This window comes from Gavialis gangeticus, unplaced genomic scaffold (genome assembly GCF_001723915.1).
Source record: "Gavialis gangeticus isolate Ggan-Ray unplaced genomic scaffold, GavGan_comp1, whole genome shotgun sequence".
Lineage (NCBI taxonomy): Eukaryota > Metazoa > Chordata > Crocodylia > Gavialidae > Gavialis > Gavialis gangeticus.
This window is the reverse complement of record NW_017729018.1, coordinates 9,769,467-9,782,957: the sequence shown is the minus strand read 5'-3', so window position 1 is coordinate 9,782,957 and position 13,491 is coordinate 9,769,467. Positions and strand designations below refer to the sequence as shown.

General features: G+C 51.2%; 1 protein-coding gene across 15 annotated transcripts in view; it reads left to right on the top strand.

Annotated features, from left to right (window-relative positions):
• PTPRS (protein tyrosine phosphatase, receptor type S) overlaps nt 1-12,157 on the top strand; it is a 208,540-nt gene extending 196,383 nt beyond the window's left edge. For all 15 annotated transcript variants that reach the window (XM_019513459.1, XM_019513454.1, XM_019513453.1 and 12 more), the window contains 6 exons: nt 1,272-1,450; nt 3,163-3,289; nt 3,397-3,522; nt 7,934-8,088; nt 9,148-9,283; nt 9,897-12,157. In XM_019513459.1, coding sequence (XP_019369004.1) covers nt 1,272-1,450; nt 3,163-3,289; nt 3,397-3,522; nt 7,934-8,088; nt 9,148-9,283; nt 9,897-9,965 — 792 coding nt within the window. In that variant the 3' untranslated portion in view covers nt 9,966-12,157. The remainder of the gene's footprint in view (nt 1-1,271; nt 1,451-3,162; nt 3,290-3,396; nt 3,523-7,933; nt 8,089-9,147; nt 9,284-9,896) is intronic.
• The last annotated feature ends 1,334 nt before the right edge of the window (nt 12,158-13,491 follow it).

Below are 13,491 nucleotides of genomic sequence, written 5' to 3'. Positions count from 1 at the left end.
AGCGCCCCACACAGTGAGGACCCGCATTCAGTGACAATAAGAGCCCCTTTATCAGGCAGTTGCTGCCATGGGCTGCAAGGGACGGAGAACAGCACTGTGCAGAGCCTTGCAGAGAGCGGTGGGAGGGGAGGAAAGGCACCTGTTTGGGGGTAGGCAGGAGGGGTTGGGACAAGCTTGCTGCCTTTGCGGCGCTTGTCTGAGATCAGCCCCAGGCAAACAAAGAGACTTTTTCTCCCTTTGATGTCTTCATCCACAACCTGGAAGATGGCATAGGGCGCCCCCTCAGCAAGTTTGCAGATGGCACCAAGTGCAGGGGGGCTAGTGGATATACCAGAGGGTAAGGGTAGGATTCAGTGACCTGGACAAAGTGGAGGATTGGGCCAAAAGGAATCTCATGAGGTTCAACAAGGACAAGTGCAAAGTCCTGCACTTAAGACAGAGCAATCCCATGCACCGGGACAGGCTGGGGGCGACTGGCTGGGCAGCAGCTCTGCAGACAAGGCCCTGGGGTGACAGTGGACAAGAAAATGCATAGGAGCCGGCGGTGTGCCCTTGTTGCCAAGAAGGCTAATGGCATGCTGGGCTGCATTGGTAGGTGTGTTGCCAGCAGGTCAAGGGAAGCGATTATTCCCCTCTATTCAGCACTGGTGAGGCCACATCTGGAGCACTGTGTCCAGTTTTGGGCCCCCCACTACAGAAAGGATGTGGACAAGTTGGAGAGAGAGTCCAGCGGCAGGCAACAAAAATGGTGAGGGGGCTGGGGGACATGACATATAAGGAGAGCTTGAAGGAACTGGGCTTATTTAATCTAGAGAAGAGAAGACCGCGGGGGGGATTGAACAGCAGTCTTCACGTCCCTGCAGGGGGTTACAAAGAGGATGGAGCTGGACTGGTCTCACTGGGGGCAGAGGTGACACAAGCAGTGGTCTCAAGCTGCAGCCAGGGAAGTTGAGGTTGGATATTAGGAAGAACTTTCTCACGAGGAGGGCAGTAAAACACTGGGACAGGTTACCCAGAGAAGAGGTGCAAGCTCCATCCTTGCAGGCTTTTAAGACCCAGGTAGACAAAGCCTTGCCTGGGATGATGCAGTTGGGGCTGGTCCTGCTTGGAGCAGGGGGTTGGACTAGATGTGACCCCCTGAGATCCCTTCCAGCCTCATTTTCTATGTTTCCTCATGAAGCTAGTTTGGCCCAGATGCCTGAATACCCAGCTCTCCTTTTCCTGGGAGCTGCCATAACGCCCTGTTCCAAGTGATTTTTGTTTTCCTTCAGCGACTTGCCAACTCCAAAGCCCACACATCCAGGTTCATAAGCGCCAACCTCCCATGCAACAAATTCAAGAATCGCCTTGTCAACATCATGCCATACGAGACCACGCGGGTCTGCCTTCAGCCCATCAGGGGAGTGGAGGGGTCAGATTACATCAATGCCAGTTTTATCGATGGATACAGGTAAACGGTAACACTTATCTGCTTTTGTAGCAAGGAGTAAATTGGGCTGGGCATGCGAGTGCTGTACGTGGACCACTATGATGGCACGCATCCATTGCCAGTGTCTTGTGGACTGGCACATCCTATCCCTGTATTGCATCTTGTGCAGAGCCCACCACCAAATGGGGAGAGACCGTGTTTGATTAGCTTAGTTGATTAGCATGCCCCTTGGCGTATGGGGTTTTTCTTAACTTTTCTCCTAACTATTCCAGTCATTCGTGGTTATGAAATTTTCTGTCCCACAAAAAAGAAAAAAAAAAGTAGCTCCAGCCTTGGACTCTGCATATCACACAGGGCTGGACTGTGGGCAGCTTCTGTGGGAAACTGTTCCTGCCACTGCCTTTCATTCCTGTTATGGTTCTGGGATTTTGCACTATCGACTGCTTCCCAAAGGCAGCAAGTGCTGTGCCTTTTGCATTAAGAGCCTGCAAGCAGAGCTGCAGCTCTCCAGCAGCGATGCTCTGAGACTCCCCTGAGCAGCCTTGACAGAGCCCGACTGCCGAGGGGCCGGGGCCTGATGTTGACCCCCAGCCCTTCTGCCCCTCCCCTGGAGCGCTAGGCTCACAAAGAAGAGTTTAAACCAACCCTGTGGTGCCCAGCAAAAGAAGGATTTCTGTGGAGGGATCACACAGCAAGCCTTATTAAACTTCTGCAAAGATGAACGTGGCTAGCAAACAAATGAGAATGCAACACAGGTAATACGTCACACGACTATATCTAGATCTACTCTATCGCAGGTCGTGAACTTCAAAAAAAGAAAGCAGTCTTACCACTTAATGTCATGACAAACCCCAAATCCCAGAAGGTCCTGACCAGTGGCCAGCCTGCCAAGAGGACCATACCCAGAACTAGAGACTGAGTTCAAAGGGGCACGGGATCCATGAAACATCTGTCGATGGGAACCTGAGCGTTGGATGCAAAAGGAACATGTCTTGGATCCCTGGCCCCCTTTTTATCCCCCTCCATAGCAAAGTACACAAAAGGATCTGGTAGAGACCTTGACAAACACTGTACCGAGATGATGCCATCCCGTCATCCTGGTAGTCAAGAGGGTATATACTGACCCAATCCCTGTCTCAAGATAAGATGTCGCGAGACTGGGTAGTCGAGAAGTATTTCGCACTGGCGGACCTAGTTCTGCTTTTCTCATGCAGCTTCTCTTATCCTACCTATGCTAACTCATCAGTATGTAAGAACTAGGAGAACACTACACCATAAAAGTAACTTAACCTAACTCACCCTAAAGGTTTGCACGGAGCAGCAGCAGCTGCAGCCTGCCCTCTCCCTGCCTGTGGCCCCGAGACTGAAGCACCGCTGCAGGCAGCTGCAGGCTTCTGTTGCACTCACACTGTGCTAGCAGCAGGATTTCCCTGCATCCGGCCCCAGTGTGCAAGGGGTGCACTGCCGCCTCCTCCGTCTTGCGTGTGCATGCAAGGTGAGGCAGGACGTAGCCCTGAGTCCCAGGAAGCAGGGAAAGGGCGCTGAAAGGACGCCAGCACAAGCCCTGTTGATGCCTAGGGCCATCTCAAGCCTGGCGGATCTCTGGGGAACTGAATCCCCAGCATTTCCATACACCTCCCATCACTTCAGGCCTTTGTGGCTGTTCCCATACCAGCCTTCAGCCGGACCGTGGGGTAATTCAAGCCTCGCATGGGGCCTGTGCTTGCTTGCAGACAACAGAAAGCATACATTGCCACTCAAGGGCCGCTGGCAGAGACCACCGAGGATTTCTGGCGGATGCTGTGGGAGAACAACTCCACCATCGTTGTGATGCTGACCAAGCTGCGGGAGATGGGCCGGGTAAGTGTCTACCCGATTACATGGAAGCTGCCGCCCTGCAGCCGCGCGAGCGTTAACCAGCCTGTAATAACGCTGATCTCCTTTCATCTTTTCCCCCCCCTCGGCAGGAAAAGTGCCATCAGTATTGGCCAGCAGAGCGGTCAGCCCGCTACCAGTACTTTGTGGTCGACCCCATGGCCGAATACAACATGCCTCAGTACATCCTTCGAGAATTCAAGGTTACTGATGCCAGGGTGAGTGCTCTGTCGTCCTTCCGCGAGCGCTTTGAAGGGTGAACGCTATCCTCAGGAGTTGGTTAGGAAACTTGGCTTGCAAAAAAAGGCCATAAGCACGTGGCTGGTTTAGCTCAGCATAATGAAAGCTGAGACAGGGGTAGGATTGCCCGCTCTGAATACTTCATGGGAGTAAATGCCAGGGAGGGAGAATAGCTACAAGATGGACTGCTGGCACGAGAACAGATGCGTGTGAGCTTGGTTGGAAATGAAAAGGGGAGTGCACTGGAATCACCTCCCAATAGGTGTAGCTGGAGAGGGAGCAAAGAGACTCCTTCCAAGCTGGTGAATTTAGTAAGGGGATTAGCATAGAAATGTAGAGCTGGAAGGGCCTTGTGAAGTCCATCTTGTTCATCCCTCTGCACCGAGGCAAGTTAAAAATGCCAAGACCATCTCTGGTCTTAAAAACCTCCGACGACGGGGCTTGTACAGCCCCCCTAGTCGCCTGGTCCAATGCTAAACTAACCCACAGTTAGAAATAGTCTTCCCTTGACCCAAAACCTTCTTTTGAAAAAAGCTGAATGCGATGACCTCTCGTTGGCCGTGGATCCAGGGAACACTCAACCCCCATCCTCTTCATAACAATCCTGTCTGTGCTGGAGGGCTCTTTCCAGATCCCTTAAACAAGCCTCGATCATTCAGCCTTTCCTCCCAGATCGTGCTGCACGTTTCCTCTCCTCAGGACTCCCTCCTCTCTGTCTCCATCTGTCTTTACTGAATTTTCTCCTGTCGCTTTGAGACCAGCTCTCACCTCGCCGGGTCACTGGACCCCAGTTCTCTTTCCTGCTTGGCGCAGGGGGCTGCACCCAATGATCTTCCAAGGTCCCTTCCGGCCTTACAACCTAGGAAGCTACGAATTTTGGCCCCCTGAACTGTTGTAGTCCCTCCCTGCTTGCACGACATGGTTGCCTGACGGCGTGGGCCTGGCAAAGACCTCACAATAGGAAATCCTGGTCTGGGGTTGACAGGTGAAACGCGAGAGACAAGAACTGCACAGAAACATACTCTGTTCCTTTTGCTCGTGATGGAGACGGGGATCACAAGATGATCAGTGAGGGATTTTCCTCCTAGATGTCCCTCGGCTCCTGCCTTAGAAATCTTTTCACTCTCCCTTGAATCTGGAGCAAAACCAGCAACGTTGCCTCTGTGGATGCTTCAGCAGATGGTACATGCGTTGCTCCAGCGGGTGGGCCCAGCGGTGACCAGTGCGTCTTGACAAATGGACAGACAAATGCTCAGTGCTTTATTAGGTCTCTCTGAGGCTCGGTGTGAGGCGGCTGGCGAAGGAGCAGTAACTAGACTGTTTTGGACAGGCTGATGGAAGGTGCTTCATCACCGCATACAGCCATCCAAGTCCATTGATGCTCATTCATCATGCCTTGAACAAGGCTGCTGGGTCACCTTACAGATAACCGAAGAGGATCTATAGTGCGATATCTCTGTGTACTGTCTTTCATACGAATTGAACGCCGGCGTGTTTCCGTGGCGTCTGTATTCCTAGCGTCGCACTGCAGGGTAGAGAAATTAAGGTAAGAAAGGCTTTCATCGAGCGTTGCGAAGAGACAGGCAGTTGTGGAGGCAGGAAGGACTCTCGCAGCCTTGGGGAGACTGCGGAGGAAGCAACGAAGATGGGAGGGAGGTTGTGCTGGATCCACGGAGGGTTTTTAAAAACACAGGAAGGAAACTTTTGAACCATTTTCTGCAACAACCAGGGGCCATGGGGGGCTGTCCATGGATGGAAGTGCTATGGGACCATTCAGTGGCTGCAGGCTCCATGGTATTTGAAAGATTCAGCTTCAAACAGGCCTCATAATTGCTGTTTCCAATGGGTGCATGTAAGATCCTAGTCTGTGCTTCAATTTTTCTAGTACAGCAAACTCTCCTAAAGCTCCGTGATGGCTTCCTTGCTGCTCTGCCTCCTGGAGCTGATCAGAACCCCAAAATGTTCAGTTCCCCCAGGAAACTCTGCTCTGGAAACATCCCTTTGTCCCAAATCAGACCTAAAAACAGTACATCAAAATTTGGAAATTACCCACAACAATCCTGGGGGGGAAAAAATCCTCTTTGAAACACTGATGTAACCTTGAAGCACTCTGAAGGGTTTCACTTGGACTGTTGGGTTTGGGGGTTTTTGACAATTTTGTACAAAAAAAGATAATTGGCAATTTACCACCATTGCACAAGATCAGCATTTTCTGGCGGAACAGGTTTCCATCAGCTTTTGCTGCTTTGCTTTTGAATATCACCAAGAGATGCTAGGGACTGTTCCACTGCCCCCCCTTAGCTGGTACAGTTGGTGCATCGGGCTCTTCCTCAGGTATTTTAAGTATAGATCCTGCTCCTAGAAGACAAAGGGGGAGTCCACCTTTCAGAGGTTACTTAGCATTGAAGAAGAAGCCTCCTTTGCATCGCCTCCAGAAGATTTTACAGCCTTCCAGTCCCCTCCATGGGGAAGAGAAGAGCATCAAGCTTCAACAGGCAGTGCAGGGCTGTACATGTTCATAAAGACTCCTTGGATTTTTCTACAACCATGCGTGGCACCAGCCTGCGTGCCAGCCCCTTCACAGAAAGTCGATGGATGGGTCAGGGGGCTGTTTCCCTTCTCAAGAGCTCACTTATTTCTTCCAGCATCCAAAGCCATCGCCTTCAGTTGTCTCTGAAGATCTCCGAAGACTGTGTCTTGAGACCGCACGCATCCGTCCTGGAAGTCAGACTCACCTGCCTCTTTTCTACAGGGAACAAGGCAAGTTGTTCGGGCCGCCACCTTGTTCTGCGTTTGCACGGTGCGAGGCACCACGTTCTGGAGCTACTGCCGTCGTCATCTCTCCTTTGGATAACAACCTTTTTGAGGAAGGAGAGACAGTAACAGATGGCAGCAGACAGCAAGTGGTGACTTTGCAGGAGCACTTCAAGCTGGGTTCTTGCTCTGTAGCCTCAGTTCTCATCATCGGGCAGACTTTCCAAGCTAAAGTGGGTAGGACACCCAAACAGGATATAGCTTTAAGCCTTCCTTCAAGGACCTATTTGTGTACCAGCCACCTTTCGGAAGGAGAGCACCTTTGACATGCCATAGGTCACTTAAATGTGCCCACACATCAGGCCACCAGAAAAAAATGCCACTAATGCCTTCTTAGTTGAGAACCGTTTCCGCTCACCGATCCGCCAGACAGAAACACAAGCGCTGCCCCCCAGCCCTTTCCTCCTCCAGACAGCACAGCTGAAGCTGCAGCTCTGGTATCTGGTACGGCTTTTCCTTTCCCTTGCCCTGCTCCCTACTCTCAGGACCAGCACTGCTTTCCTTGCTGGCATGGAGCGGAGTGGTCTTGCACAGGTGATCTCTGGCATCATGCAAAACCCCAGCTCTTTCCAGTGGGATTACTCTATGAAGAAAGAGCTGCTGGGCGATTTAACCACCAACCTACAGCTCAAAGCAATGGAAGCGACCTCTCCAAAGTGCACCACAGGGCTGCAGCCCGCTGCAACGGGGTGGTTAGATCCTTACTGCCCTCCACCTACGTGGACAGCTCCCACGGGACCCTTACCTGTACAGAGCTGTACCCCTGGGCTATGTGCTCCAGCCCGGACGTCCACCAAGCGCCCGGCTCAGCTCGCTGGAGAACACGGGGGAATTTGCATCTTCCTGTGCCACAACAAGCACCTAACGAAAGCACCAACATCGCAAGGGGTGCGCAACGAGGCCTGCTTTCGGATTTTAAGTGCAAGGAGAAGTTGAGAGAAAACCACCGCTAAGACATAAGAGAGCTTTCACTCACATGACATTAGGTGCAACAAGATTTTTTTTTTTTTTTTTTTTTAAACCCATCGCAGGGAGGATTTCGGGACCTTTTCAGAATTCTTCTGCAAATACAGCCTCAATCTCCGCACAAGCTTCACATGCTCCTGAGGTCGCTGGCATTGTGTAGCCTGCTAATTCTATTTGCAAGGTAGAGAAGGATGTCTCTGGTGGGGGAAGATTTATCTTCCTCTGGAGTATAATTCTGATGCCATGGCAACAAGTCCTGAAGATTGATGGAAGGGCCATAACCTCAGCTCGAGTGCTGCGCAGCACAAGACTCCAGTCTGGGCAGTCCTGCAGTGCTCAGAGTTGTCCAGATGCTGGTAGTATTCAAGTGCAAGCCAAGAGCATAGATCTGTAGCAGAAACTCCCAGACATCAGCTACAGCTGGGTAATTTTTTTATAAATAGAGTCATTTTCTTCTGTACACACATGGGTGCTGGACTCCCGTGCAGTGCAGAGAATCTCTGCCACGATTCTCGTCATCAGCCGGGCACGTGGGAGAGCTGGTTTTAATGGCGTGGACACAGCCCACGTTTTAACTGCATGGTTTTCTTTCCCCCTTGCCCTGCCCAGGACGGCCAGTCACGAACCGTCCGTCAGTTCCAGTTCACCGACTGGCCGGAGCAAGGCGTGCCAAAATCAGGAGAAGGTTTTATCGACTTCATCGGGCAGGTCCACAAGACAAAGGAGCAGTTTGGCCAGGACGGGCCAATCTCTGTCCACTGCAGGTAGGTGCTCTTTAGCCGACAGAGAGCAGCCCGGCACCGAAGGAGGCGCAGCATGCGGCGCTCCTCGCCTCCTTTTGTAGCTCCCGCTGGCTGAGCTCGCTGCACATGCCAGGGACACCTGGCTCCCCTCCATGTCCCGCACCCCGTCTCGCTCTCCTCTGGGGGCTCTGTGCAGTCCCCCCCACACTTATCAAGGGCTTTCTGGGCACCCCCAGTCCTTCCTCCACCCAGGCCCCCACAAAGCATTATACCCTAGGCTCATGCCAGGTGTTCTGGGTTCCTGCCATGCCTAAGGCTTTGTGCACCACATCTTCCCCTACCAGTCCCATTTGCATTTGTCTGGAAGAGAAGTCATTCACGCTGCACTGGGAGGGGGGTAACTGGTTGCACTGGATGGCGTTGTTGGGTGCCCTAAATTAATTCTTTGATCTACAGACAGTTCAGCCCTGTTTGCACACAGCGCTCCAGAGCTGCTAGGACACAGACAGATGCCGGAGGGGTAGGGCCCCTGCACCTCTGCAGAGAGCTGCAGAGCAGCCCCGTTCGCAGCAGGATGAGACCGGCACATGCTCAGACAGGCGCTTGGCTCTAGCGAGAGCCATGCCTACATCCCGATTGGCTGAGCAGGGGATAATGCAGGGCATTACCTCATCGAAGCCGTGTGGATTTCTTTCGTTAAAGCAGCCGAGGCAGATATTGTGCATCTGAATCAGAGAGGCTGGTTGGCCGGGGAGGGGGTGGTGTTAAGTTATTTTCTTACTGCAATAAAAATAATTCCCCAGTGGCACCTTGTCCGCCCCTAAAGCTTTGGACATTTGCGGATCATCTGTTCTGCCTGGTTTAATGTATCCGCTGCTGGTAGGAGCTGCTGTGCAGGAATGTGACACTGGATTGATAGGCTTAGGCTCTCCACCTCTAATGCCGTGCTCCCTGGCCGGGGATGTCAGGTCACTGCTCCGCACAAGATCAACACGCAGGCAGGCATCCGCTTTGCTGGGCTGCTTCCTTACCAGAGTCCAGGCACTGCCTCACTCCCTTTCCGTCTCTCCCCCTCTGCAGCGCCGGAGTGGGCAGGACCGGGGTGTTCATCACGCTGAGCATCGTCCTGGAGAGAATGCGTTACGAGGGTGTTGTAGATATTTTCCAGACAGTAAAGATGCTGCGAACACAACGACCTGCCATGGTGCAGACAGAGGTAAAGCAGCTACGGTTGGACTCTAGGACTTGCCCCCTTTTCGCAGCTCCAGCTGTGTGTGTTCCCTGTCCACATCCATAGCGTTAACTTCACCCTCCCAGCTGGAGGACGACTGAACCTTTGTCCTTCCAGCCAGTGGGAAACTCTAATCCCATCAAAACCTTCAGGGAGGGACGGCTGGGGAGGTGGGAGGTTTGGTGGGGGGAGATCCTAGCAGCACCATCCGATGTCCAAGCCCACCGCGCTATCCGCCACCATGGATTTCTAACCCCAGCCCTGCACTCCGAGAGCACAAATGCTCTAGGGGCCTTATTAATCCTGGGAACGGAGTAAGGACGCTGACCTACTTTTAATGAAAAGCAGAGGAAGAAAAGCGCGTTTATGAACATCCTCGCAATAAGATGCAGAGATTCCCCCACTTCTTCGGCATCGTGGATCTCTCCCCGGTTCCTGAGCACGCTGCATCCCCTCTGGTCGCTGTGCACAGGCCTGCAGCCGCACTCTTGCCCTGCAGGCTATGAAGGGGTTAGCTTGACTGCACAGCTGGAAGGGATTTAACAATCGTTTCACAAACGCTAACTCTTCTTTCTCTCTCTTTTTTCCATTTTGATAGGACGAGTACCAGTTCTGTTACCAGGCAGCTCTGGAGTATCTCGGAAGTTTTGATCACTATGCAACATAAAAAGCCATCCGTTTTTGCAGACTGTACCAACCACTTAAGTCCTGGAAGGCCTCTTCTGACCCAGGAGGAGTGCTTGAACTTACAAAACTGAATCAGAAGAAGTACCTTTTCATTTGGACGATGCCGTGGGGAGTGGGGGGAAGGATTTGAAAGGCACGCCCTGTCAGGAACTCCATGTTGTAACCTGGAACGTGAAGAGGCAGCTCAGGAGGGTGCTGAAGGACTATTTTAAGTGGTGAACTGCTCTTGTTACCTCAAGTGGTGTTCGCTGTGGAGGATGTCTGGACATCATCAAAACTGATCCAAAAGCTAAAACAAACACCTTGCGAAACATTACCGCTGAAGGGAGCTGAGAGAGCTGGGGAAGGGAAGGAAGCCGGCTCTGGTTACATCATTAGAGTTCAGTTTATTTACTAATATAGTTGGCAGTCTTTAAAGGAAGTCACTTGCAGAGAAGGTGTCCTGTAGAAACAAATCCAATAAACCAGTCTCAGCAAACTCAAGGTCAGGAATTCTTCTAGCTGGAGTCTTAATAACCTCAGCATCATCAACCGGGATGATTCTGGGCTTATGGGCACCTTGCAATCGGCATCCACTGAGTGCCTCTGCCAGGCAGGAGGGTTTGTAGCTCACCTTTTGAATACTTGGAACATTCCTCATTTCTTCTAATTCCAAAATTTGTTTTTTAGGATATTTAAAAACGCTAGAGATATAAAATATATATATAAAGCACGGCAGTACTCCCAGGCTCTGGGCACAGACTTGGCTAGGCTGAGCCCAGGTGCTGTCAGGTCAAGATGGGTTTTCCCTAGCTGGGTTCACCGACCGTGGGTTTTCACCTCCTCTTTTCCACGCCTGCTGTTTCGAACGAGAAGTACAAAAACGCAGCGTCTTTCCCATTCTCTTTGCACATGTACCATCCCCTTTTTTTGTAACCAGCTTTGCCCGCTCCCCCAGGGTAAGGAGCATTTTTGAAAGGGCCCCTTACCAGGCCTGTTCCAGAGACGCTTCTGTAAGAGATTCATTCCTATTAAGGTGCTGATCCTTGCTGCCAACTCCTCACCCCACAACACAGCAGATCTCCAGAAGAGACGCAGAGACACTTCTGTGCCCGTCCCCGTGCAGTACGTCACCCGGGTTCGTAGGCACAGCTATGAACCCACACTTAGCTGTAAAATAATTTGGAAAGATCAAGTGAGCTGCATCCAATGGCATATACTGTGAGTGGCTTTCTTTAAAGTATCGATGTAACTGTAACAAGTGACATTACCTTTTTTTTTTTTTTAAATAGTGTATTTTTTCCTTTTTTTAAAAAAGAAAAAAAACAAAGAATATCGGTCAATGAATTTAAAAAGAAAAAAATTTGCTTATTTGTTCATATTATGTTCAAAGACAGTCTATTTTTTCACTGTAGAAATGTTATGTGTAATGGCTGTGATATATAAAAAAAATGCAGTGCAAATTGCTACTTCTACATATTGCTTTTCTACCATTTAAAAGGTTTAACTTGCTCATGTAAGAACAAAACGTCCGGTTTTTTTGGGTTTGGTTTTTTTGGGGGGTTTTTTTTAATCTCAGACATATCGAGCATCTCTGGAAGGGCGTGAGGTTAGCAGGCTGGCTTAGATGTCGTCGTAGTGCCAACTCGCCCCCACCCTCCTGTGGCCACGTAGCCTGCCCTTGCCACGTTCGCCGGTTAATTGGGAGATTAAACAACACCAGTGTCTTACAAGTGAAGTAGAAAGACAGGAATGTCAGAGCCATGGCACACGTGCGCACATGCCGTTTTTAAAATCATTCGACCAACAAAAACAGCGAGTATGGTAAGAGCAGCCCCTGACTCTTCGCGCACTGGGCTGCATAGATGATAGTCTAGCAGATGTGCGTGAAAAAGAGGAATCTTGTTGCCAAAGCGCAGCGAGGTGAGCATGTCCTGAAGGAGAGACCCTGCCCCAGAACTGCTCTCCCTCGACTTTTCTTTCGTTTTCTAGAGGGGTCGACATGGCCACAACCTGGTACTGCTGGGACGGACGCAACTCAACCAAACAGTGACCCCGAAACACCCAACCCCTTTCCTGTCTCCAACAAAAAAGAGGCTTCTTCGAGATTTTACTTCCTATTTGTGTGAAAGTTGCCCAAATTTCTAAGTATGTTGCAGCAAAATCTTAACTGGGAGAGTTTAGGGGGAAAAAAACAGAATAAAAGGTTTTGGTTTTGTTTTTTTTTCTTTGTATGAGAGCAAAGTGCTGTTGCTTTCACACTATTTCAAGCTGAAACAGTAAGTGGTTTTCATGCCACGGTGTATGTAGATATATTGACTTTGTATTAAAGGAAGATTGTCTGAAAGGACTGGCTGCAGACCCGTTTGTGGGTAGGCTTACGGGATGTACAACGACAAGAACCAGCGAGTGCAATAGCTTAATACGTTATTCAGAAGTTGGGCTGCTAAAGGGGGGGCCTCGGGACCTTGGTGCTAAACCACAAACGCACCTGCTGCGAGGAGAGCACCAGGAAAGGGACAGCTTCCGGGCTTCGCTTCCCCCGATTTGTTTAAGGGGAGATCTAAACGCGGGCCCAAGCCAGCATGTGCAGGCACAGCCAGGGAGGCGGTCATCTGGCTTGCTCTGGAACAGATGGCAGCATCAGTAGATTAAGCCACCAAGCATTTACCCAGTGACCTGAGCAGGTGGGTGCAGCCCACCCTGAAGCCCGGGCTGCTGTGGCTAGACTAAGCCAAAGCTAGCTCAGGTACGTCTGCTCAGGCTGCATGTACAGCTCCGGGCTGCAGCAGAGATGCTATCGAGGATCCATCTGAAGGGAGCATCTCCCTGTCTCTCTACCTGCCCAGGCTTTTCCTGACTCAGAGGGCACTGATTCTAGACTTGAATAGAAAGCATCTGCTGCTCATGAACCCAGCTGCCCACACACCTGCGCTATGCCGGGGTGACACTGCCACTAAGTGCCACTGACTGAGGATCTAACCCCATAGGCAAGAGCGTACCAAACCCGGATGCAAGAAAACCCCCCAAAAACCTTATATCTGGTAAGTCCTGGCACTCGCACACCAGGGGGACAGCGCTGGCCTCCAGCAGGCCCTTTGTATGCGCTCAGGTCAGAGGCAGATAGAGGTTTATCCTCTCCTTAGCAAGCCTGGTTTCTATAGCAAATGCAAAGCAGCGCTTACCTAGATAGCAGGGACATTCTGGAGCAAGGGGACTGTCCCCCAGAGAAAAGGCTGGCATCGCATCTGGAACCACCTTGACCTGCCAGAAATGGGGTCAATGCTGACCTAGAGACAAAAGAAGCTGGGGAGAGGATGTGGGCAATGAGTTGGTGCCTGCTTTCCACACGGGTGTGTGCCCAGAGACGAGTGCCTTCACTTGGACCTTTTGGGGGTCTGTTCCACACACCAACTTTCTGGGCCATGTATCCCTGTAAGTGCAATGCTGCCAAGTTCCCGTGATGATGACGATGACGACGATGATGATTATAAAAGACAGCCTATTGCACCCTGTACCTGCTCCCC